At 52.4% G+C, this 25,189-nt stretch overlaps 1 protein-coding gene across 30 annotated transcripts in view; it reads left to right on the top strand.

Moving 5' to 3' along the window:
- The window catches only part of BTRC (beta-transducin repeat containing E3 ubiquitin protein ligase), a 218,483-nt gene extending 201,775 nt beyond the window's left edge, over window positions 1-16,708 (top strand). For 15 of the 30 annotated variants that reach the window (XM_070057351.2, XM_070057343.2, XM_070057349.2 and 12 more), the window contains one exon: window positions 8,642-8,866. In XM_070057351.2, the coding sequence (XP_069913452.2) occupies window positions 8,642-8,851 (210 nt within the window). In that variant the 3' untranslated portion in view covers window positions 8,852-8,866. Of the gene's footprint in view, window positions 1-8,641; window positions 8,867-9,973; window positions 10,167-12,292 lie in introns of those variants that run through there. The other 15 variants (XM_008270377.5, XM_051824122.3, XM_008270376.5 and 12 more) reach the window with 2 other exon arrangements.
- The last annotated feature ends 8,481 nt before the right edge of the window (window positions 16,709-25,189 follow it).

Genomic DNA, 25,189 nt, shown 5'->3' with positions numbered 1-25,189 from the left:
TTTGCTGGTTTCTTAATGTGGAAACATACATGATTGATTTTGGACCTTTCTTTTTAATATAAACATTTGTAACTGTGAAGTTGGCTAGAATTAACTTTCATCACTGCTCTAGTTACATCCCAAAAAATGTCAGTTAAGTCAAGTTGGTTTGTAGTAGTATTCAGTCTTATGAATGCTTGGTGGTTTTCTGTTTGTTTTACCAGCTATGACAGGAGTTTTGGTAGTCCCCACTTACAGACTTCTCTAGTTCTACTTTTAATTCAGACAGCTTTTGCTTCATGTATCTTTAAAAAAAAAGAAAAGAAAGCTATGGACCTTTAAAAAATAAGCAAATAAAAATAAAGGTAGCTGGACTGGCTGAATGAGTGAACAGACCAAGTATAATTTATATAGCAGATACCTCTTAGGTTTTTCTGTTTAAGATTTATTTATGGGGTTTTCCTCTCTTGGATGCCCCCCTCCATGCCGCTCTGACTGGAGGTCCGTGATTCTAATTAATACTTTTAAATCTCTGTGCCATCTGCTTGGAAATTCTTCCATGTGAGATGAAAACTGAGATAACTTTCTCTGCCGCCATTTTCCCGTAACATTTTTTGGTACCGTGACTCGGATTGCAGCTCCAACATGATGTGGATCCAACGTCGGATCAACCCGCCAGACTGATCAAGTCTCAGCTGCTCAACTTCTGATTCAACTCTGCTATGGCCTGAGAAAGCAGTAGAAGATGGCCCAAGTCTTTGGGACCCTGCACTCATGTGGGAGACCCAGAGGAAGCTTCTGGCTCCTGGCTTCAGACTGGCACAGCTCTGGCCATTGGTGGCCATCTGGGGAGTGAACCAACGGATGGAAGATACCCCCTCTCCCGCCTCTGCCTCTCTGTAACTCTGCCTTTCAAATAAATAAATAAATAAATCTTTTTTAAAAAAAGAGAAAAAGAATCTTCCATCCACTGGTTCACTCCCCCAAATAGCTGCAATGGCTTGGCTAGACCTGGCTGAAGCCAGGAGCCAGGAGCTTCTTCTGGTTCTCCAGTGTGGGTGCAGGGGCCCAAGCACTTGGGCCTTCTTCTGCTTTCCCAGCCATTAAGGAGCAGGATCCGAAGTAGAGCAGCTAGCGACTCAGACTGGCATCCATATGGGATGCCAGCACTGCAAGCCACAGCTTAACCCACTGTGCCATAGTGTGGGCCCCTTCATGTATTTTTTTGAAGATTTATTTATTTATTTGTTTATTTATTTGAAAGTCAGAGTTACACAGAGAGAGAAGGAGAAGCAGAGAGAGAGAGGTCTTCCATCTGCTGGTTCAATCCCCAATTGGCCACAATGGCCAGAGTTGTGCCGATCTAAAGCCAGGAGCCAGGAGCTTCTTCTGTGTTTCCCACACGGGTGCAGGAGCCCAAGGACTTGGGCCATCTTCTACTGCTTTCCCAGGCCATAGCAGAGAGCTGGATCAGGAGTGGAGAAGCCAAGTCTCAAACTGGTGCCCATAAGGGATGCCAGCACTGCAGGCAGCAGCTTTACCTGCTATGCCACAGTGCCAGCCCCTTTTATATTTTTTTCTTTTTTGAGATGTATTTATTTATTTATTTACTTATTAGAAAGTAAGAGTTACACAGAGAAGGAGAGGCAGAGAGAGAAAGAGAGAAGGTCTTCATGTGTTTTTAAAATATATTCAGTGAGCCACATGTACATTGAGGATTATGTCTTCGTAATAAATTGACCCTTCTAACATTATGAAATGTTTCTCTTTGAAGTTTGTAATATCCTTTGTTTTGAGGAATAAAAAGCTTGATTTTAAGATATACAATCTATTTTTTATTAGTAGTATTTTGCAGTGTATCTTTTTAGTTTTACCGTATCCATGTCCTGATACTTAAAATGAATTTCTCATATTCAACATATACTGTAGTCTTGATTGGTGGGTTGGTTTTGTCCCGTCTGACCATCTTGCCTTTTATTGTCATTTTTCAACCCTTTATATACAGTATAATTTTGATACAATTGGTTTTAAATCTGTTTTTTCCATATTCTCCTTTTGTGCTTTGTTTTCTTGTTTTGTTTTTAAGAGTTATTTATTGGGGCGGGCACTGTGGTGCAGCAGGTTTACACCCTGGCCTGAAGCAGGTTTATACCCATATGGGATGCCAGTTTGAGATCTGGCTGCTCCACTTCTGATCCAGATCTCTGCTATGGCTTGGGAAAGCAGTAGAAGATGGCCCAAGTCCTTGAGCCCCTGCGCCCATGTGGGAGACCCGGAAGAAGCTCCTGGCTCCTGGCTTCAGATTGGCGCAGCTTGGGTATTGCGGCCAATTGGGGATTGAACCAGCAGATGGAAGACCTCTCTCTCTCTCTCTCTCTGCTTCTCCTCTCTCTGTGTAACTCTGCCTTTCAAATAAATAAATCTTCGGGAAAAAATAGTTATTTATTTGAAAGGCAGAGTTACAGAAAGAGAAAGGGAGTGACACACAGAGAGAGATCTTCCATCCGCTAGTTCGTTTCCCAAATGGCCACAGTGGCCAGAGCTGGGCCTATCTGAAGCCAGGACCCAAGAGCTTCTTCCAGGTCTCCCATGTGGGTTCAGGGGCCCATGGACTTGGGCCATCTCCTGCTGCTTTCCTAAGCACATTAGCAGGGAGCTTGTTTGGAAGTGGAGAAGCCAAGACTCGAACTGGTGCCCAAATGGGATGCCAGCACCGCACAGCTTTACCCACTGTGTCACAGCGCTGGACCCTGTGCTTTGTTTTTTTTTTTCCCCATTTTCTGGATTATTTTATCTCCAGTTTGGTATTATTAGTTTTCTCTCTAATTTGGAAGGAAGATAATCTAGGTTTTACATAAGCTTTAATGTATTACAGTCTACCTATTAAAATCGTACCATTTCATGTGGTAAATTTTAAAAACTTTAAAACATGGGCTCAGCAGATAAGCTACCACATCTCATATCTTAGTGCCTGGGCTTCAGTCCTAACTCCACTTCCAATCCAGCTTCCTACTGGTGCACACTGTGGGAGGTGAGGTCGCACCTGGACCCCTTTTGGGAGACCCAGATGAAATTCCTGCCTCCCAGCTTCAGCCTGACCTGTTTCTTCCTTTTTTGGGCTTTTGGGGGGTGAACCAGCAGATAGGGTAACTGTCTATAGCTCTGCCTTTCAAGTAAATAAGTAAATAAATAAAACTTTTTTGAAAAGAAAGTTAAAACACTATACTTCCATTTTCTCCCTCAAATTGTTCAGGCTGTTGTCATAGATTTAACTTCTACATATTTTGATTCCCATAATACGCTGTTATTGTTGCTTTAAATAATCATTTACCTTTCAAGAAATATTTAAGTGGAAAAGAGTAGTTTAGTTTTACCCATATATTCTTTTTTTACCCACATATTTACCTTTTCTGTTGCCTTCTGTTCATTTGTAGAAATCTAAGTTTCCATCTGAAACCATTTTCCTTCTGCTTCAAGACCTTCCTTTAACATTTTGTGTACTCAGATCTGCTGGTGGCAACTGCTCTCAGCTGTTGTTTGCCTGAGAGACCCTGTATTTTACCTTCATTTATTTATTTATTTATTTGACAGGCAGAGTGGACAGTGAGAGAAAGAGACAGAGAGAAAGGTCTTCCTTTGCCCTTGGTTCACCCTCCAGTGGCCACCGCGGCCGGCGCACCACACTGATCCAAAGGCAGGAGCCAGGTGATTCTCCTGGTCTCCCATGGGGTGCAGGGCCCAAGCACTTGGGCCATCCTCCACTGCACTCCCTGGCCACAGCAGAGAGCTGGCCTGGAAGAGGGGCAACCGGGACAGAATCCGGCGCCCCGACCGGGACTAGAACCCAGAGTATTGGTGCCGCAGGCGGAGGATTAGCCTATTGAGCCGCAGCACCGGCCTACCTTCATTTTTTGAAGATATTTTTGCTAACTAAAGAATTCTAGTGGCCGGCACTGTGACATAGCAAATAGAGGCGCTGCCTGCAGTGCCAGGTCAAGTCCCAGCTACTTCACTTCCAATCCAGCTCTCTGCTGGGGCCTAGGAAAGCAGTGGCCCAGGTCCTTGACCCTGTACACCCACATGGGAGACCTGGAAGAAGTTCCTAGCTCCTGGCTCCTGGCTTCAGATCGGCACAGCTCTGGCCATTGTGGCCATCTTGGGGAGTGAACCTGCAGATGGAAGGGACCCCCCCCCCTTCTCTCTCTCTTTCTCTCTGCCTCTGCCTCTCTCTAACTCTGCCTTTCAAATAAATAGATAAATCTTAAAAAAAAAAAAAAAAAAAAAGAAAACGAATTGTAAGTTGACAATATCTTCCAGCACTTTAATGTTGTCATTCCATTTTTGTCTAGCTTGGTTTCTGATGAGAAATTTGAAGTCATTTATCTTCATTTCTCTGTACATAATGTATCTTTCTCCTCTGGCTGCTCTTAAGATTTTCTCTTTATCACTGATTTTCAGCAAGTTGACTATGATGTATCTTGGTGTGGCTTTCTTTGTGTTTTTCCTACTTGGGATTAAAAGACAGATTGTCAGTGGATCATAGAGCAAGAGTAAGCTGTGTGTTGTCTTTAAGAATGTATTTAAGTATAATGCACATACAGACTAAAAGAGTTTGAAAAATATACCATATATTATGGACCACATTATGTCCACTGAAAATTCTTATGTTGAAGTTTTAACATACCTCAGAATGTAGCTATTTTGAGATAGGGTCTCTAAAGAGTTAATTAAGGTCATATTGAGGTCATTGGGGTAGGCTCTAATCCAGTGTGCCTTCTTTCCTTATAAGAAGAGATTAGGGCCAGCACCGTGGCTCACTAGGCTAATCCTCCACCTTGCGGCGCCGGCACACCAGGTTCTAGTCCCGGTCGGGGCGCCGGATTCTGTCCCGGTTGCCCCTCTTCCAGGCCAGCTCTCCGCTGTGGCCAGAGAGTGCAGTGGAGGATGGCCCAAGTGCTTGGGCCCTGCACCCCATGGGAGACCAGGATAAGTACCTGGCTCCTGCCATCGGATCAGCGCGGTGCGCCGGCTGCAGCGGCCATTGGAGGGTGAACCAACGGCAAAGGAAGACCTTTCTCTCTGTCTCTCTCTCACTGTCCACTCTGCCTGTCAAAAAAAAAAAAAAGAAGAAGAAGAAGAAGAAGAAGAAGAAGAAGAAGAAGAAGAAGAGATTAGGACACACACAGAGGGAAGACCATGTAAAAATAAAGGAAAAGACAGCCATCTACAAGCCAAGAGGAAACGGCTCAGAATGAAACCTAACCTACCAGCACCTTGAATCTTGAACTTTTAGCCTCCACACTGTGAGGAAAAATTTTCTGTTGCTAAGCCGCCTAATGTGTGGTGATTTATTATAATAGCTCTAGCAAACTAATATGCCATGCTAATGCTAATCTGGAGAAAGCTGGAATAGCTGTATTAATTTCAGAGAGCAGACTTCAGAATAAGGACTCTTATCAGGGGTGAAGATGGGTTCTCAGATCACAGTGACCACAATGGAATGAAACTAGAAATCAATAACAGGAAAATAGAAATAGTTGCAAAATGCCAGAGCATCCGTGGAGATTAAACAGCATCCTTCTGAGTTACATATGGGTCAGAGAACTCTGAAGAGAAATTGAAAAGTATTTTGAAGGGCTAGTGCTGTGGCACAGCAGGTTAACGCCCTGGCCTGATGCACTGGCATCCCATATGGGCACCGGTTCAAGACCTGGCAGCTCTACTTCCAATCCAGTTCTCTGCTATAGCCTGGGAAAGCAGTAGAAGATGGCCCAAGTCCTCGGGCCCCTGCGCCCATGTGGGAGACCCGGAAGAAGCTCCTGGCTCCTGGCTTCAGATCGGCGCAGCTCGGGTATTGCAGCCAATTGGGGAGTGAACCAGCAAATGGAAGACCTCTCTCTCTCTGCCTCTCCTCTCTGTAACTCTGATTTTCAAATAAATAAATAGATCTTTAAAAATATTTTGAACCAAATGAAAATGAAAATATGGCTTATTTAAAAATTGTGGGATGTAGGGAAATTTATAGCATTGAATGCATGTATTAGAGAAGAAAGCTGTGAAATCAATAAAGTTTCTACTTGAGTAAACTAGAAGATCAAATTAAATCCAAAGTAAGCAGAAGAAAAGAAATGAAAAAAATTAGAGCAGAAATCTATGAAATAGGCAAGAAAATCAGTAAGACCAGAGCTGGGAGAGTGGCCATTTAGCCAAGCAGTTAAGATACTCAAATCCTACATCGTAGTGCCTGGATTGGACTCTTGTAATTGGGTTCCTACCATCCACAGGAAAGACCTGTATTAGGTTCCCTGATTCCAACCTTGCCCCCAGGCCCAGCCCTGGCCGTTGCAAGCATTTGTGCAGAGAACCAGCAGATGGAAACTTTGTCTCTCTATCTCTGTGAGTGTGTGTGTGTGTGTGTGTGTGTGTGTGCGCACGTGCCTGTCAAATAAATAAATTAACCAAAAAGCTGGTTTTCTTTAAAAATATCAATAAAATTGATAAGCCTTTAGCCAGGATAAGGAAAAGAGAGATTAAACAAAATTACAGTATCAGCAGTGAAAGGGCATCGCCACAGATTTCATGAACATTTAAAGGATAATAGAGGAGGCCGGCGCCGTGGCTCACTTGACTAATCCTCCGTTTGTGGCGCTGGCACACCGGGTTCTAGTCCCGGTTGGGGCGCCGGATTCTGTCCCAGTTGTTCCTCTTCCAGTCCAGTTCTCTGCTGTGGCCCGGGAGTGCAGTGGAGGATGGCCCAAGTGCTTGGGCCCTGCACCCACATGGCAGACCAGGAGGAAGCACCTGGCTCCTGGCTTCAGATCAGCGCAGTGCACCGGCCACAGTGGCCATTGAGGGGTGAACCAATGGAAAAGGAAGACCTTTCTCTCTGTTTCTCTCTCTCTCTCACTGTCTAACTCTGCCTGTCCAAAAAATTAAAAAAAAAAAAAAAAGGATAATAGAGGAAATACTGTGCACAGCTCTTGATGCCCGCAGTTTAATCGCCTATGTGAAACAGAATAATTCCTTGAAAGTTACAGTGCCACAGTTCACACATAAAGCGGTAGATAATCTGAACAGGCCTGTATTTATTAAAGAAACTGAATCAGTAGGTAGCAGCCTTCTAAAACATTTTGAGACCAGGCCCCATTTAAGACAGAAATTTCACCCATTTTCTAATTTCTTCTTTAGGATAAAAGGAGACAGAATGTTTCCTAACCTGGCCGGCGCCGCGGCTCACTAGGCTGATCCTCCGCCTAGCGGCGCCGGCACACCAGGTTCTAGTCCCGGTCGGGGCGCCGGATTCTGTCCCAGTTGCCCCTCTTCCAGGCCAGCTCTCTGCTGTGGCCCGGGAGTGCAGTGGAGGATGGCCCAAGTACTTGGGCCCTGCACCCACATGGGAGGCCAGGATAAGTACCTGGCTCCTGCCATCGGATCAGCGCGGTGCGCCGGCTGCAGCGGCCATTGGAGGGTGAACCAACGGCAAAGGAAGACCTTTCTCTGTCTCTCTCTCTCTCTGTCCACTCTGCCTGTCAAAAAATAATAAAAAAAATTAAAAAAAAAATGTTTCCTAACCCACACTGTGGAGCCAGCATTACCCTAATTCCCACACCAGGCAAAGGTACCACAAGAACAACTTGGTACAGACCAGTATTTCTCACAAACATAGGTGCTCATGTTTGAGCGCCTTTAGATCTTGAATGTAAAACGGGGTAAGCACTGTGGTGCAGTGGGTTAAGTTGTTGCTTGGGATTGAGTCCCATCTCTACTTCCCATCCAACTTCCTGTGAATGCACCTGGAAGACTGCAGAAGAGAGCCCAGGAACTTGGAGTTCCTGGCTGCTGGCTTTGGCCTTTGCAGATAGCAGTTACCTCTTTCTCTGTCTCTCCTTCTCTCTCACTCACTCTCTCTCTATCAAACTGCCTCTCAAATAAATAAATAAATAAAACTTTTTAAAATTATTTTTAAAGACTTATCTGAAATACAAAATAAAAATGTATAAAGAGAATGGTACACTATGATCAGATAACATTTATCTAGGTACAATATGCAAAGCTGCTTTTAACATTAAAAAAATCTAATAATGTAATCTACCACATTGACAGGCTAAAGAAGAAAAATCACATGAGCACATGAGTAGATGCAGTAAAAGTGTTGCAACACCCATTCATGATAAAACTCTGAGCAAGGGAGTAGCCTTGGGATGCAGCAGCTTAAGCTGCCACTTGCAACACTAGCATCCCGTATTAGAGCGCCAGTTCAAGTCTCAGCTGCTCCACTTAACATTCCAGCTCCCTGCTAATGCACTTGGGAAAGCAGCAGGTGATGATGCAAGTACTTGGGCTCCTGCCTCCCTTGTAGGAGATGCAGATGGAGTTACGGGCCTCTGGCTTCAGTCAGACCCAACCCTAGCCGTTGAGACCTTTTGGGAGTGAATCAGCAGATGGAAGATACCTATTTTTTATTTTTTTTTTAAGATTTATTTATTTGAAAGGCAGAGTTACAGAGAGACAGAGAGAGAGAGGGGTCTTCCATCTGCTGGTTCACTCCCCAGATGACTGAAACAGCCAGAGCTGCACCAATCAGGAGCCAGGAGCTTCCTCCAGACCTCCCACACTGGTGCAGGGTCCCACAGACTTGGGCCATCTTCTGCTGCTTTCCCAGGCCACAGCAGAGAGCTGGATCAGAAGTGGAGCAGCCGGGACTCAAACCAGTGCCCATGGGGTGCCGGCACCGCAGGCAGCAGCTTTACCCGCTACACCACAGCGCCAGCCTCAGGTATCTCTTTCTGTCTCTGCCTCTTCCTCTGTCACTGTACCTTTCAAATTAAGAGGAAGAAACAACAACAGAAAACCAGGAATAGAAGGGATCTAATAAAATACCACTAAAACTTGCCATATAAATGCTTTTTATTGACAGTGTTAGTTGTTGGTAAGAATGTGGAGCAACTGGAACTCTTATACTGCTGGTGTGAGTGTAAATAAACTGGCACAGCTTTTCAAAAACTTTCATAATGGCATCTATCAAAGTAAACATGTACCTACTCCATGGCCAGCAGTTGTACTCCTAGGAGAAATGAGTACATGTATCCCTCAAAAAACATGTGCAAAAATGTTCGTAGCAGCTTTACTTACGATAGCCATAAACTGTAATCAGAACGTGTATGTCCACCAGCAAGAGAATAATAGATCAATTGTAGTACTCTGTATGGTGGAATATCATCCAGTAATACAAAGAAAGTAGACTACAGTTTTGTAGATATAATAATAGGGTGGAATCTTGTAGATACAGTGTCCGATGAAAGAAGCCTTCAAGAGAGAATATAGTCTGTGCATGTCTATTTATATGGAATTCAAGAACAGTCCAAACAAATTAATGGTAGGTTTGGAGTGAAGCTAGTGTCAGCTGGTAGGGGCCAGAGATATTTCAGGATGCAGGAAATGCTCTGCTTCTTGGTTGGGGTGCTGGTTTCTGTCAGTGTTGTGCTGGAACACTCCTGTCATTTTCGTGAATTTTCCAAACCGCTTGACCACACGCAGATAACTTGAAACGGGACATAGTACTACTTTCTATGCCACGAAAATGGTTTTATGAATTAGCAGTATGGCTGATAGACATTGGCCAGCACACCACTTATCGTTATTCTAACCCTTGGCCTCTGTAGTTCAGAGACACAAAAAGAACAAGGCCATGGAGGTACAGGGGGTATTCTTAGCCATCCTAAGGTGAGGAGCTTGGCAGAGAGAAACTAGCTACTCTTTAACATGTCTCAACGAGAGGATGTTCCTGTGTCTGTTTTGTTCATGGAATTGGCTGACCAGTATTTGACTTCCCAATGTGCCTTCAGCCAGATTCAGTTTTTCTCATTTTGCAATGACTAAGTGTAGAGTGGAGATTCCCAGCACTCCAGGGACTCCTTTTGACATGCTGGGGAGTTTGTGTCCGTTTGGTTTTGAGTAGGTCACATGCTTACCCTTTGTGTTTGTGTTCCTTTAGGAGCATTCTGGAAGAGTCTTCCGACTCCAGTTTGATGAATTCCAGATTGTCAGTAGTTCACATGATGACACCATCCTCATCTGGGACTTTCTAAATGATCCAGCTGCCCAAGCTGAACCTCCGCGTTCCCCTTCTCGAACATACACCTACATCTCCAGATAAATATGCATACACTGACCTCGTACTTGCCCAGGTATGAAAAAGAATTGCATACAGAGGGAGGAGATGGAATATCCTGGGTAGGAGAGGACTATGGTTAAGTGACAGACTCTTTCTGGAAGGAGCTGCTAATTTTGTGACACCTTGTCACATCCTGTATCTTACCAAATTCTGTAAAGCAGAGAAATAGAGGCAAGATGGAGACAATGCTGTTCACCGAGGTAGCCAGCCTCAGTTGTGGTAATTCTAGGGTCCCACTTGTGTGGTAGAATTAACTGTTCCTGCCCCGGTAGGATTATTATAAAATAAAGCGAGATTTGAATTAGGTTGAAAACTAAGTTATAACCAAAAGTCTGTGATTTTCTAGTTCCCAGGTCAAACATGTGCCTACAGTGAGACCTTTCAAGTCAGTTTGATAACTCACGTGTGGAAGGCAGCATCTCTTGGTGAAATTTCCCACTGACATCTCAGAGCTCTGCCTTGTTAGTGTCACTCAGTTAGAAAAGGTAGATTTTAAAATCCTCCCTCACTCCTTGCCTTCTCGCAAACGGAGACGACCTCTCTTGGACCTGGGAGGAGCTCTGAGCGAGAGCACCACCTTGGTCTGCAGCTCTCGGAGGCGGGAAAGATCCCGACACCTGGGAGGCCCGGGGCCGCCACCGCAGCCGCTGAGGAGCCGTGCTGCCAGCCTGCCTTCTCACATCCTGCACGCATCACTGCACGCCTGCTCCTTCGGAGGGGTGGCTTCACACCTGGCCAGGCTCTCCCTGAGGACAGCACCCCTCTTGCTGGAGACAAGTCGCTTCCTGATGAGTCAAGAGGGCCGTGGATCCACCTCGCAGGGCTCCCAAAGGGCCGCGCGCCCTCTAAAACATGGTCATGATTCCCGATGCTGCGGTCGACATGTGCCTACCCCTCCTTGTGCCAGCAGCACCTCTGCCTTAGATTCGCATGGCATCTTGCCCCTGTCAGTCTCTCCAGCTCTCGAAGTGTTCATGTCTCCCTCTCTCATCCCTAAAACGCAGATACCCCTAAGAGCCCGTCTTGGGCTCTTTCTCCTCACCTTTGCTCCCCTCTGGCTCCATGATCAACTCCCAGGGCTTCAGCTCACATTGCAATATCGATGACTCTCAAATTTCTGTCTCCAGTCCCCACCTGTGCCTTAACCTCCGGATACCTTTTCAGCCAGCCACCACCTGCACATCTGTCCTTGGAGGCACCAGGAGCACGTCTGGTGCTCGTCCCCTTCACTGCCACCACCAGGACTCTGCAGCCAAACTGTCAGGCTGGCTTTGTGTCTCCCTGTGTGTTAATGGCACTGCTGTGTTCCCAGCTATGCCACTAGTCTCAGAGCCACCCCTGCCTGCTCTGCCATTCTAGGGAGCAGGTAAAAGTTTGACACTACAGGCCGGCGCCGCGGCTCACTTGGCTAATCCTCCTCCTGCAGCATCGGCACCCCGGGTTCTAGTCCCAGTTGGGGCGCGGAATTCTGTCTCGGTTGCTCCTCTTCCAATCCAGCTCTCTGCTGTGGCCCGGGAAGGCAGTGGAGGATGGCCCAAGTGCTTGGGTCCTGCACCCGCATGGGAGACCAGGAGGAAGTGCCTAGCTCCTGGCTTCAGATCGGCGCTGTGTGCCGGCCACAGTGGCCATTGGGGGGTGAACCAATGGAAAAGGAAGACCTTTCTCTCTCTCTCTCTCTCTCTCTCACTGTCTAACTCTGCCTGTCCAAAAAAAAAAAAGGGGGGGGATAATAGAGGAAATACTGTGCACAACTCTTGATGCCCGCAGTTTAATCGCCTATGTGAAACAGAATAATTCCTTGAAAGTTACAGTGCCAACAGAAAGGGAAGACCTTTCTCTCTGTCTCTCTCTCTCACTGTCCACCCTGCCTGTCAAAAGTTTGACGCTACACGAGTCGTGAGCACTGGCAGCCACAAGACATCAGGGACCCCTGCTTGAGCACCATGGCCCTGAGCGTGTCATAGCGACTCTCGCCTTTTGTCGTCCTTAGTAGCCTCTGACAGAAGCTCCTGGGTGGATATTAGGAAGGAACCCCAGCCTTTCTCCCAATTGACAGCTAAGTGAATATTCTTTCCCTCCTAGAGCAAGTGAGAAATATGGGGAAAGGGACCAATGCCTGTTTGCTCTGTTTTCACACAGGACTCATTAAAGTTGCGGTATTTAACATATCTGCCAATACCAGGACGAGGAACAACAGTAAAATCAAAATACTTCCCGGTTTCCCGGACTAGCCGAGGAGCGGGGCTGCGCGACTCCTGCTGGGACACAGTTGGTCTGCAGTCGGCCCGGGCCAGTCTCCTCCGCGCAGCTGCCTGCTCCAGTGCTGCTATTGGAAGATGTCTCCTTTCTTTGTGAATGATCGAACGTTTCAACCTCCCGCCCCTCCTCCTTTCCCCCTGCACCTGTTTTTTCCCCATTTGGTTCCAGACAAAGATGACTTATAAATATATTTAGTGTTTTGCCAGAATCTCTCTTGCTTTGCCATTAAGCAGAAGAACTAATTTCACTCTGTAGCCTACTGGGAGAGACCCATTTCTTGGGGACAGGGGTGCAGGCCGTCAGCACCCAGTGCCTCCTGGTTAGCTGCAGGAAAGCCCGACACCCGGCCCCGCTGCGCCGAGCAGACAGAGCTCTCTGTGTCGCCTCCAGGCAAATAGAGAAGACAAGAACGAACACCCTGGAAGATCGGGCCTCCTGCCTCCCTCTGTGTCTCGTGTGCGTCTCTCCTCCTCCCTGCCGCCCCCAGCACCTTCAGCCGGTGCTCTCCCCAGCCTGAGAAGAGAGTGTGTGAAGAGGAGTGTCCTCGGTTGGCACGCGCCAGCCCAGCTAGGAAATGCGACCATGACAGAGTTCAGTGCTATTAGTCACAATTTCAAACAGTCTTTGCTGCAGGTGGCCCTGTGGTGACACTGGATTCTCCTACCTGATGCTGCCATCCTCTTTACAACTCTGTTCTCTTCTCCTTCTTCCCCCGACCCAGAAAGGGGGTGGGGGTGGGGCAGCAGTGCCTGGACTCCATCAGTGGCTGCGTCTTTCCTGGACTCAGCAGTCTCCTTGACTCCATGTAGAGTGTGGAACGGAGCTGCTGATTGCATTTCCTCTCATTACCAATTAGATGTGGAATAAAAAGCATTGCACTTCATCTTAAATCACTAGTAGGGCTCAGCCTACAGAAGGGTTTGGAATGGCCAGAGCCATCACTCAGCGCGTTCTGCATAATGATTCCCATCTCTGATTCCTTGTCAGAGCCCGGGAGCATCCGGGCACCTGGGCCTTTACCAAGCCGCAGTTGGACTGGCTGAGGAGATGGTCAGGGATAAAAGCTGGTTGCTTTATCGTTTAGGCCAGTAAATACCACTTCTGAACACAGATCTGACCCTGTGCACCTTGCACTGCAGAGCCTGCCTTCTGCTTCTCCCAAGCCTGGTTTCTGCAAAAGGGTGGAGCTGCCAGAGAGAGGATCAGGGTGAAGTTTGGCACACAGGGTCTATTGATGGGGCAGAAACTGCGTTCTCTTTCATTTCTTCTTCCTCCTGGCCTTAATTTGCTCTCCACTTTTCCCCAGCCAGTGAAAATTCTCTGGCAGTCAGTGAACAACATAAACAAATGGACCTCGGCAAGGGCCGGGCTGACCTGGCCATGCACAAGTCAGCTTCTGGGCGTCCACGAATGTAAGGGCACATGTGCCTCACCACGCCGAGAGCCCAGGGGATACTGTTCACTGCGAGCCCAGATTCCTTCCTCACGCATGAGCCACCATGGGTGCCAAAGGCCCAGAGGCCCCAGTCTGGTCTCCGGTTTCCTTTGGAAGCTGGGTAGTGAGGCCCGTTGTTCCCATTCTTAATGCAGTTGAGTTTAAGAAAGCCACTTTCTAACCAGCTGCTATAAAAACAGCAAAGTAGGAGCCAGCTCCAAGTGACCTGTAGCCAGGCACCCTTTAGTTTCAAGAGGGAGGAGGAGGGACGCATCTTCACTCTTCCCGCTGATCTGCAAGAAGGCACCCTCTTTCCAGGCGGAATTTTGTTATTGTGTATTGAGAGGCAGGTTATACATATGCATTTTTCCTTATCAGCTTTACGAGTGCTTTTACATTTTAGATCCATGTTCTCTCCAGAAATATTTTCCAGTATAATGGTATGTTGTTGCTAGGAAAATATTTTCTAATTCCCTTCCCAGCAAGCCAAATGCTGCAGAGAATTGTTTTCTACTTAGCCACTATTAGGGTTCCTTGTGTGTTGTGTCGACTCTTCCTGGCTTTTTGATTGGCTAAGAATTTTGCTGCAGATGAAGGCTGTCAGCTCTGGGAAACACACAGGTCAGACATTAAAGGGGCATGGTTCTCGGGCTGTTTCAAAATATCATCTCACCCCTCTGCTATACGCTGCTGCTTCAAATTGGGCGCCCTTGGCCGATCGTTGGTACCCTGGATTTTGCTCTCCCACCCAGGCTCAGTTGAAGGTGTTTTGTTGCGCAGACTGTTGTGAGCCTTGTCCCAGCCTGGGACACGAGCTCAAGGGTGGACCCCGCAGAGATGAGCCGTTGGCTCGGGCGAGGGTGTTCTCTGAGTCGTCGTCTCTGTTGCTGATGGAAATGGGAGTGAAGTGAAGTGGTCTGAAAAACTTGGAGTGTTCACATTTCTCAGCTCGGGGGGTCATTTACCAGTTCATTGTAGAAGAAACAATCAGGTAAGTGGAAGTTCATTTCCAGAGAAGGTAAACCCCACTTACTATCTCTGCATGATTTCAGTGGGAATTGATTATCACTAATCCCCAACTGGGCTAGAATAAATGCAAAGTTTGACCTTTTTAAAAAGAAAAGGAAACAAAGAAGGTCTTGCCGCATGTAAAGGAATGGTAGAGAAGGAGCTGGAGGAACCGGGGCTCTGAGGTGAAGTGTCCCCATTGAGGATTAGTCTGCTTTCGCTGAAATTCACTTTCCATTGTGAGCCTTTCTTAAGGTGGGGCGGGAAGCCCTGTGGAGGCAGAGGAGCAGTGTGCAACTTCCCCCATTCGTGCCCCCTTGGTTGGCACTGGGGCTGCTTGGACATGCCCAGCATGCCTTACTGCGTGTGTGTGTGTGTGTGTGTGTGTGTGTGTCACCGCTGACAACATTCTCTTACCTTCTATGTGCAGTTTGAAAGTCCACAGGAATTATGAATGGGAGACTTTTTACACTTGTCCCTGGGTGAAATTCTTTCAGATGTCTCCTAACTTCAGAAGCAGAGGCTGTCTCTGGTATTCTGTTGACAAGTGATGCACCTGGCCCTCATTGCTTGTTTCTCAATTGGAAAAGACACTGAAGCCTCGCGGTCATTCTGCTTTTCGCTTGAGTAAGGACCCCCCCCCTTCTTTCGGATAATCGAGAGCTGCAGAGGAGGAAACAAGCCGCCTCCCTTGCTGGCTTACAGTATCAGCTGCTCACTTGGCCCCTGACTGTGGGTGGAAATAAAAGGACTTGAATAAAAGAGGGCTGAAGAATTCTGGCAATAATTAGGGGTGTGTTTTCTTTCCTAAAATTGGCTCAGATACCTTGGTATTGTTGACCTTAGCATCTTCCTTTCCCCATAGATGATGATACTTCCAGCCCAGAATAGTGAGGCCTGCCAGCTAGGTACAAGCTTGCTTCTGGAATAATCCAAGGTACTTACAGATAGAAAAATGGGATGCTGAGATACCTGCCCCATGTGACCATCACAGTCTTTGATGATCAGGTTTACCGTTTGACCTAGGTCCGCGTTTCTGATCACCTTCCCCATTTGAATGTGTTCAGCAGACTTTCAGATGTGCCCAAAGATTACTGGCTAAGCTAAGCTCCCTTGCTGCCTCCACACAGCCGGCAGAGCAGAGCCCCTTATTTTAACCGCAAAGACAGCCGTCTCTTAGGGAAATAAAACTAAGGTTTGCTTCCTGTTACCCATAGTTCATTTATGACTTCAGAGTCCTTTGGAGCCGAAGAAAGAAACCAAAAGCGCCTGATTTCAGGTGGAACCCACTGTGTTGATCTCTAGAATGGGAGTGGAGTGCTGATGATCTTAAGTTCCTGGAGGCAGATGACATCTGAAATACGTGCTTTCCAGAAGACCCAAGCCGGCTTCCCTTGGCTGCTCACTGGCTGTGCGTGTGCGTGCGTGCTCTCAAGGATTGGTGTGGTAAATGGCATTTAAAGTGTTAGCTCCCCTCCTAACCCCTCCCCTTCTTGGATGCTGAAGGAAAAGACCAACTAGGAGGTTAGACCTCTGGACACGAAGGACGCTAACACCTTCCCAAGTCAGCCCAGCCCAGGCTGATGTGAGCGATGTTCAGTGGACTCCAGCTGCGGGCAAGGCCTGGCCACCGATGTGGGCGTCCCTGAGAGTGCTGGGTCCATCCTGCTCTGTTCTCTAGGTTCGCAAGTACTGGTTGCTTTGACTTTTGTGATTATGTTATGGTGATGTGTAGTCAATGTACCAGTATGTTCACAACTAGGATCATGGTCATAGAGTGTGTTCTGTTTTGTTTTGTTTTTAACTGTTCAGGAAAAAAGTAACTTAAATTACAAATACAAGATTAAAGTGAATTTTCTAAGTGTCATGTCTCTGTGCCCCAACATCAGAAGGACAGGTTTTCCAACACAGAAATCAAGTGAACCTGGCATGAGAAAACAAGGTTGAGGGGAATCAGGGCTGCGAGACGGGAGGAAGTCGGGGTTCCTCGGGTGCTTGTACCAGCCACACTCGTGTTGGATTAGATCAAAGCAGAAGTGAAGCCTTCTGAGCTGTGCACCGTAGCCAGCCACCGCCCATCCTGGGCCCAGAACTTAAATTTCCCTCTGCTGCTAGGTGAGTGAGAGGGTTGAGGTTTCCTCGGCCTCCCGCTGGATCAGCCTCTTAGAGCTGAGCTCACGGTGAGAAGCGATCCACGAGGAGACTCCCAACAAGAGGGACTGGCCACCTGGTCCCAGGTGAGCCCCTTCCCTCCTGGAACCAGACCTAGGGAGATGGGCACGAGGCTGAAGGCAGTGACAGAAAGGGGCTCTCCCCTCCCCTTTGCCGCCTCTTCCTCCTCCTGTGTCATGGCAAGACCCTTGTCAAAATTGACCCGCCCTTGTTTTAGACCTGCGGGCTCCCAGGATTAATGGCCCTCGCTGTCTGACCAGGCTCCCTGTGGTCTCGTTGCTGTCTCGCATGGGCTGACCATGTGGTCATTAAAGCAGTCTTCGACTGTGCTCGCCATCGAGTTCCCTGCGCGGAGCTGAGCGCTCCCTGCTAGAGCGGGGAGGATGTGAGCGCGCCGGCACAGCAGCCTTGGCAGAGAGGGGGACAGTGCCTGAGTCCACTGCCGTCTCCTGCGTAACAGGACGGGCAGCAGCCCGCTGAGCCGGCAGGGAGGTGGGGGTCTGCAGAGGCCACCCTGAGGCCACTAGCATGTACTCCGTGTCCCTGAGCATCCACGCTCCTGCGCACAGAATTGAGTAGAGGCCGGGCCCGAGCATTCCTGGTCTTTGGCTTCAAACCCGGTGTGAGATCCCTGCTCCCGGGAGGGCGGGTGTAGGGTGGGCCTGGGCAGACCTGCCCTGGCATCCTCTCCACTCTACACCTAGAGCCAGGCCGCCCTCAGAGTGACTGAGGGGAGGGAGACTTCTCTTCTTCCTGATTGGCTCTTGCCAATTAAGAGCATTTTATTAGGCTGCTAATTAAAGGCACTTGGTTAGCAGCGGGAGCGGCCGAGTGGGTGCCTGCTGAGATAGGGCGGAAGCCAGGAGAAACTGTTTTCCTCCCCGTGGAAGCCGGGCCTCTCAGGGAGCCCTCGGGCCCCCGGCCCCTCCCGCGGTGCCTGCTGCCCCCCATGCTTTCAATTAGCTGCTCTGAGAGGAGTGAGGTCATTCCATGCCCAGACCGGAGAGCCCCCCACCCCAGGCCGCAGGAGCCCCTTGGGACTGCCCGGGGGCAGAGAAGCTGAGCAGCTCAGTGAGGAGTGTTCCTCCGCCCCAGGAAAGCCCCTTTACTCCCTCGCACCTGCTGTGATGTCACAGGTCCCCATCGCAGCCACCCAAGGCAGATGGTGACCTGGGACTTGGTCACCTGATGCGAGTCTGTGCCCCCTTCCTCTCAGCAAAGGCGCATGGCAGGTAGCACGTGGGACTTGGAGGGGCAGTTCCGTCACTTGGCACAGGTGTCCCACCCAGGCTGACCCCGGGAAAGACTCCTGATGCCCTGGCCTCATGTTTCAGGCGGTCCCCCTGGATGGTCTAGTGCGGCCCCAGGCAGCGACCCGGCACTGGGGCTGGCACGTAGGGTCCCCAGGGACGCCCTCTCTCCAGGGCCCTCCCTGTCCCATCCTGCTGCCCTCCTCAGCCCCTCACTTAACTGCAGAATTAGCGCCAGCCCAGGCTGGGAGGGCAGATTTATGGCGAGGCCTGCCTTCCTCCATTTAACCCGAGGCCGGCCAGGGCTCCAGACACTAAATTAGATTTTTGACAATTAGAGAGACTAATGGGCACACAGCCATCCCCAGAGCCAGATCCCCAGCAAGGCCGTCCAGTACCCACCGCAGGCCGGCCCCTCCCCCAGCCGCCCTCCCCGCCCCGCCTCGGGTGGGTGTTTCGCTCCCCAGCTGGCCCTGGTCTCGCCTAGACCCTGCCCCTCTCTGCCTGTCCTGCTTTCTCCTCGCCCTCTGGCCACTTCTCTCTCCACCCCTACCTCCCTGGGGCCTGCCCTCCTACAGCCTGCAGGCCCCTTGAGGGCAGGGGCTGTGTCCCCTCTGGCTCCTACCAGCTTGGCACCTGCTGGGAGCTCACCTGTCCCCACCAGGCCCTGGCTCCAGCCTGGCTCTGCCCCATCTTGGGTGGGCTCCCCGTTGCCGGCGTGCCTGTGCCCTGGCCGGGCCGGGCTGGGTGGGTAATGAGAAGGCAGTGAGAGGTGGGCGGGGGGAGCCGCTCACATTCACTCAGCCAGACTCATAGCTCTGTCAGGCTGATTGGTCCTGAGTGGAGGCACAAACGGCCCCCCATGGACACGCTGAGATTGGTTATAAAATTACACGCATTTGTTCTGCTGTCAGTGTCCTTTCCTCCCTCCCCGCTGCCTGCCTGGGCTCCCCACCCCCTCCCCAGCCTCTCTCCCCTGGGGTCAAGCCACACCCCCTGTGGCAGAGGCTGAGGGCGCTGCAGCAGGCTTTCATGCCCTGGCCATGGGTGGCCCCAGAGGGAGCCGACACTGGGTTCCGGGATTCCTGGTCCCTGGGGGTAACGGGGTGCGGCCCAGGGCAAACAGGCCTTGGAATCTCCAGAAGAGGAAGCGAAGAGATGTCCCAGGCCCAGCCCCCCGCCGCTGGGGACAACCAGTGCCCACAGCTTTTCATGTGGTCCTAGGCAGGAGGCGGCAGTGACAAGTGACCAGGACCTGCCCTGCGGAAGGAGGGAGGACAGAAGCCAGCCTGGTCAGAGGGGCCCACCTCTCCTCCCTGCAGCCAGCCAGACCCTCAGCCAGGCTGTCGCAGCCTGGCCCCTGCACCCACCCTCTCCAGCCTTGGCAGGCCCGGGCCCCCCTAGCCGGTGTGCCCGGAGGCCCTGCCGCTTGGTGCTCTGCTCTCACAGAGCTGCCTTCTCCGTAGCTCGGCCCCGCTGACACCAGGCAGCCCAGTGCCTCTCGCGGTGGCCTTGCAGCCTCCTTCCCACCCTTGCTCCCCCAGCCAGGCCCCGGGCCCCGAGTGGCCCCAGCTCTGGTCTCAGTCCCTTCCTGTCTGGTGCCGCCCTGGAGCCAACTACAGGAGGGTGGCTCATGGGAGGGTCCCCCAGCTCAGAGTGGGAGCTCTGGGGGAGCAGCAGCCCCGGGCTGCTGGCCCCAAGGTGCCTTCTGGCTGTCCATCATTCATTCTCAGCCCAGGATGTGTTTGCTGTAATGAGATCTTTAATTAGGGTGGCGACGGCTCATTGTTCACCAGCAGTGATGTATCGGATCCTCCCTCTGTCCAGCACCTCTGGGTCGGCTCTCCCCCAGTCTTGGGGTTGGACAGAATTCGTGACGACCAGCTCTCATCCCACTGTGAGGCCTGGGGCAGCTGTGAGCTCTGCTCGAGGAGGGGTGACGTCCTTTTGGACCCTGGGGGGGCTCCTTAGAGACTGGGGATACCCTGGCCCCTCCACCCAGGGCTCCCTGTCAGAGGACTGCAGGTCTCCTAGTGGCCACCAGATGTCTCCTTGGTCCCAACCGGCCAGGCTGGGGGGGTGGGGAGGGAGGATAGGGGAGATGGGGGCTGGGAGGTGTCCTGCTTTGCACCTCCCCCACCTGAGACTGAGTGGGCCATGGGCTACATGTTCATGTGTCCCCAGGAGCTGACGAGGGCAAAAAGTTTCACCCCCCTCAACCGCGGGCACGCATCTTGACGGCCTCCTTCCAGTCAGTCTCCCGTGATTTAACCAGGGTCCCTTCCCCAGGGGTCCTCCACTCCCAACGCGTGTGCCAGGCCCAAGTCTGCAGTCCAGTGACTCGGTGAGAAGCTGGAACCTCCAGCAGCCCTAATGCGGGTCAGAACCTCAGCGTGGCACCCAGTGGGCCGTGTGACATAGCTCCTCCACCCTCGTGTTCCCTCATAAAGGGGGGACGAGGCCCGCACCCAGAGGCAGTGCGTGCTAAGGAGAAAGTCCAGCTGCTACAGTTCGAAGGGGATTCAATCCCCAGAGTCAGAAACGAACGGTGCTGGGGGGGAGGGGGCTTGATCCGATGCTGGTGTTTCCAGGGTGGGCCCCATGGGCCGTCCTCAGGCCGCGGGGCTGTCTCTTGGAAGGCACTTCTTGTTCACAGAGGTGCGGTCCGGCCCGGCTGCCCTCTGCCTCCTGGCTCACCAGACGGCCAAACCCATGGCACTTGCCTGATCTTGGACTGTGCACCTTCCAAAACCGTGAGCCACAATAAGCGCCCCCCACCCCAGCAACTTGTCTTTGGTCCTCGTGGTGACGCAAAGCCAACCATCGCGGTAGGCTAAGGGGGGTGGCAGCTGTGGGGAGCCGATCCTGGCCGCCCCGGCTGGGCAGCTGGGCTCAAGGAGCTGGCCCAAGGGCACCTTTGCCTTGGTGTAAGGAAGACCTTGCCACCTCCGGTGCTGCTCGGCGTGGGATGGTGGTGGTGGCTGGGGGCATGGTAGTTGCTGATAGGAATTGACTGGCCTACCTCCAGAACGGGGGTGAGGGTGGAGGGGGACTCCCTCCAGTGTGGCTAGGGTGGGGCCGGGGTGTGGCCCGGGGAGGGCACAGTCCTGGCCTGGCCTGATGCAGACGGAGGAGCTGATGCAGGCAGGGGAGCTGAGCCGGTGTCTGATCTTCAGGTGCCAGCCTTGGAGACAGCAGGCCCGGCGCCCAAGGGAGCTGCTGGAGGAGGAGGGGTAGAGGGAGCCAGAGGGGGTGCCCTCCGCCCTGGGGTCTCTGCAGTGCCACAGGTCAGTGACTCCCCCGCCTTCACGGGGCCTGGCATCTCCCGCACCCCCAGGGGTGCCCCCAGCGTTCCCTCTCTCCCAGGGCTGCTTTCTGGCCGGCAAGGACCCCTCCGCGGGCTGAGGCCCCGGGCCAGGCTGGAAGGCTGAGCGGTACCTAGCGGTAAGTATGCGCAGCATTACATATGTATATTGGAGAGTAAATAACCCCAAAAAGCGCCTTGTAAATAGACTCCGAGTTTATCCTTTATTAATGAGGCACCGAGTGCCCCGCTGTTTTAGAGCAGCGAGACTTTCATAATATCAGAACCTAAATTACACTTGCGCCTCCCGTCCCAGGGCTGCGCAGCTTTCGGCTCCGTTTGCAGAGTGAGTAAGCAGGATTCCCTGGCTGCCTGCTCGGGATGTGTGGGCCCCTTTCTTCGAGTGGGGGTGCAGGCGGGAGGCGGCCCGCATACACACGGCCCCGGACAGCTCTGTGTCTAAGGCCTCAGCAGCAGTGCGGGCTGCCTGGGGTACCAGCCTGTCTGCCTCTTTTGGAGCTTACAGGGTCGAGGAGGAGGGGGTCCAGACTCTGGGTTCGGAGTGGGGGATGGGGCACTCCTACCTGGGGAGTGGACGCTTACAAGCTGTGTGCCCGAGTCGCTGGTGTCTGTGAGCTTCAGTTTCCCCACCTGTGAAATGGGATGACACCTCCCGTTGAGAACGGTTGTGAGCGCCCAGGGAGTTGTCCATCGCTAGGGATGCTTAGGGGGCCGTGATGAGGACAGGCCTGGAGACAGTGACTGATCCCCCTCGCGGATGGGACTCTGGCACCTTGTGTTCAATGTCCAGAATGAACCACGTGTGGCGCCGCCGAGCTGCAGCGAATCTCGGCCCCGAGGTCCCTGCCCAGGGCCCAGCTCACCCCTGGCACGGTCAAGACCTGATCTGCCAGCGCCCCCACCCTGGGCGCCGCTGGGGCAAGCATCCTGGGCGTTCTTCGCCCCCGACCCCCAGGTCCAAGACCCGTAGCAGGCCCCTTGAGGCCTGTGTCCACTCTGCCCGCGGCACAGGCAGGCAGGCAGCGGGCACGGTGCGGGCAGGATTTACAGCCGGGCCCGCCGGGCCCGCCGGGCCCTGGTGCTCCGGTGGGCGCCGTGTCGGCTCTGTCCCATTATATGGACAGTTGGCTTTAATAGTCATTGTGTGCTCGCTCGGAGCCCGGCAAACATCGCGGGGCGACACCCCTCCGCGCGAGCCCCCGCTCCCCAGCCACACGGCCCACCGTACAGTAAATTAAAAATATGAATCACTTCTTCCCACTGCCTCCCCAAACGCCCATCTTGTCAGCCTCTATGTTGCCTTCATTTGTATTACCTTAATTTAATGTTAATTATGGTCTTCATTTACAAGGAACAAGCGAGCCCTGCTCTGCCAGGGGACCTCCCCCCACCCCTTCCCCCTCAGCCCAGGAGGGAGAGGCTGGGGGAGAAGGGAATTTGGGGGGGAGGCTGTGGAGGAGAGAGGAGGGGCGGGGGAGGCCGTGAGAGGGGACCTGGGCCATCACTGGCTGGGAGCATTCTGGGAGGGTCTAGCAGGACCCCCGCCTCCCCCATCCACGCCGTCTTCATTCATGCAGCAGCAATTTATTGAGCACCTAATATACACACCAGGCAGCCAGGGACCTGAGAGCTGGGGCAGAGGCTCTCTGCCTAATGAGGGCTAATAGAGCCATCCTGCCCTCCTGAGCAGGGCATGCCGGGAGGCACAGTCATCTCCCAGCTGGGCTGGCACCCGGTGCAGCCCGGAGGGCACAGGACACACACAAGGGGTCTTCCCTTCCCAAACTCCCCTCTTCCTGCCCTGCTCTGCATTGCTCCCCTTTCAGGCAGGAAGTCCTTTTTGGAGTCTTTCCTGAGTCTCTCTTGCTGTGGGTCAGCCTAGGCTCAGAGCTTGAGCAGGACAAGCATAGACGAAGGGTGACTCCCAGGCTGCACTGTGTCTGGAGGGGCGGGAGGAAAGGCATGCGGGAAGGAGGGGACCAGGCCTTGCAGATGCCCCCTACATCCTCCCGTCTGCCAGTCCCGGGAGGCCTGAATGATCCTCTGGCAGGCCCTGTGCTGCCGCTGGGGCACACAGCCCCAGACAGGCACACGTGTGCGTGCAGGGAGCTGGCAGGGGGCCACCCGCGCTCTGCTGCCGTTAGCCACGCACCCCCTCCCGCCCTAACACGGCTCCTGACTGGGCAAGACGCTCCGAGCTGCCTGACAGATGCTGCTCTGAGCGTGCGCCCGGGCGCCTGTCCCTCTCCAGGGAGCCTTGGGCCCCCCAGGGTCAGGGTGTCCCCTCGGGTGCCGTGTGCACGTGTGGCCCTGCGTGAGCGCCAGTCCAACAGGCACATGTGCGTGTGCACGCACTCCCCCCCCCCCGTCCACCCCTCCCCGCTGTCAGCGGCGCTGATGACATTGGCGCAGAGGAAAGTGATGACAAATGCCCGTTATCAGCGAACGAGGCCGATGACAAATGCGCGGGCGCCCGAGCAGCCCCATTACGCTGTAATAACAGAAGATGGATGGCCTGGCAGCCCCCCCATCCCATCCCCCCCCCCCACCGCCCCGCGCCGGTAACGGGAGCGAGGCGGCTCTACCCGCCCGCGGGAGCCAAGACTCCACAGCCGGGCCACCAGGGCCGCCAGTCACGGCGGGACCCGGGACGCCCAGGCCGAGGAGACAGGAGACCACGCTGCCAGCTGCCGGTGGCGGAGGAACAAAGCCGAGCGCTCCACGCGCACGCAGGGGGCGCGCTGGGCGCCGCCTGCCCGCGGCCAGGACACGCAGCTGTGTGCACACATGGCCTGCCCAAGCGCCAGCCGCCTGTGTCCTGGTGCCCTGCACCTGCAGCTCTTGTCCAGGTACCACCCTGACCTCACAGGTCCACACACGCGTCATGGGCAGGCATCTGCCGCTGGACCTGGGTACATAAATCCACGACCCCTCCAGTTCATCTGCCAGCCCGCAGAAACCCCGTATGTCCACACACAAGGATGCGCCAATAGGACTGCACACACTTGGGCATGGAAATACCACAGCCTTAAGCAGAGATGCTGGGGCGTGCACACAAGCCCTAAACACAAATCAGGCCGTCCACACACACCCCACACACGTACAAAAGATGCCCACAGCTGCATCAGCACCGTTACCTGAGCCCCTAGTGTGTGCGCCAGGACGAGGAACACCAACATCCCTGTGTTCTGGAGTTTCAGTTTACCGGAGGAAGCCAGAAGGTGATTTGTGCTTTGAGTATGTAGTTTGTAATGTGACATTTCCAACTGGAAAATCAGGGGAGTCTTCCGGGAGGAGGTGGCTCATGGAAGAGGGAATTTTCTAGAGGAATTGGATTCCAAATGTAAGATGGGGAAAGGGGAAAGTGTAGAAAGCACTGGGCCATGTGCCTGGGTGAATGGTCTCGAGTGTGGCAGGAATGAAGCATGCCAGACAGCCCGGAGCCAGCGAGGAGGTGGGCCTGGGTCCACGCGGGAGACTGGGAGGCCTGTTCTCCCAGCAGACGGGCGAGGAGGTGGTCAGTGAGAACAGAACCACGGGGGAGGGGCAGGCAGGGCTGGCTCCCTAGGTGTGCGCCTCAGAGGGGC

Source organism: Oryctolagus cuniculus, chromosome 15, assembly GCF_051225735.1.
Source record: "Oryctolagus cuniculus isolate XC-2025 breed Fujian yellow rabbit chromosome 15, ASM5122573v1, whole genome shotgun sequence".
NCBI lineage: Eukaryota > Metazoa > Chordata > Mammalia > Lagomorpha > Leporidae > Oryctolagus > Oryctolagus cuniculus.
The sequence above is the reverse complement of the archived record's forward strand: the minus strand, read 5'-3'. Positions and strand labels throughout refer to the sequence as shown.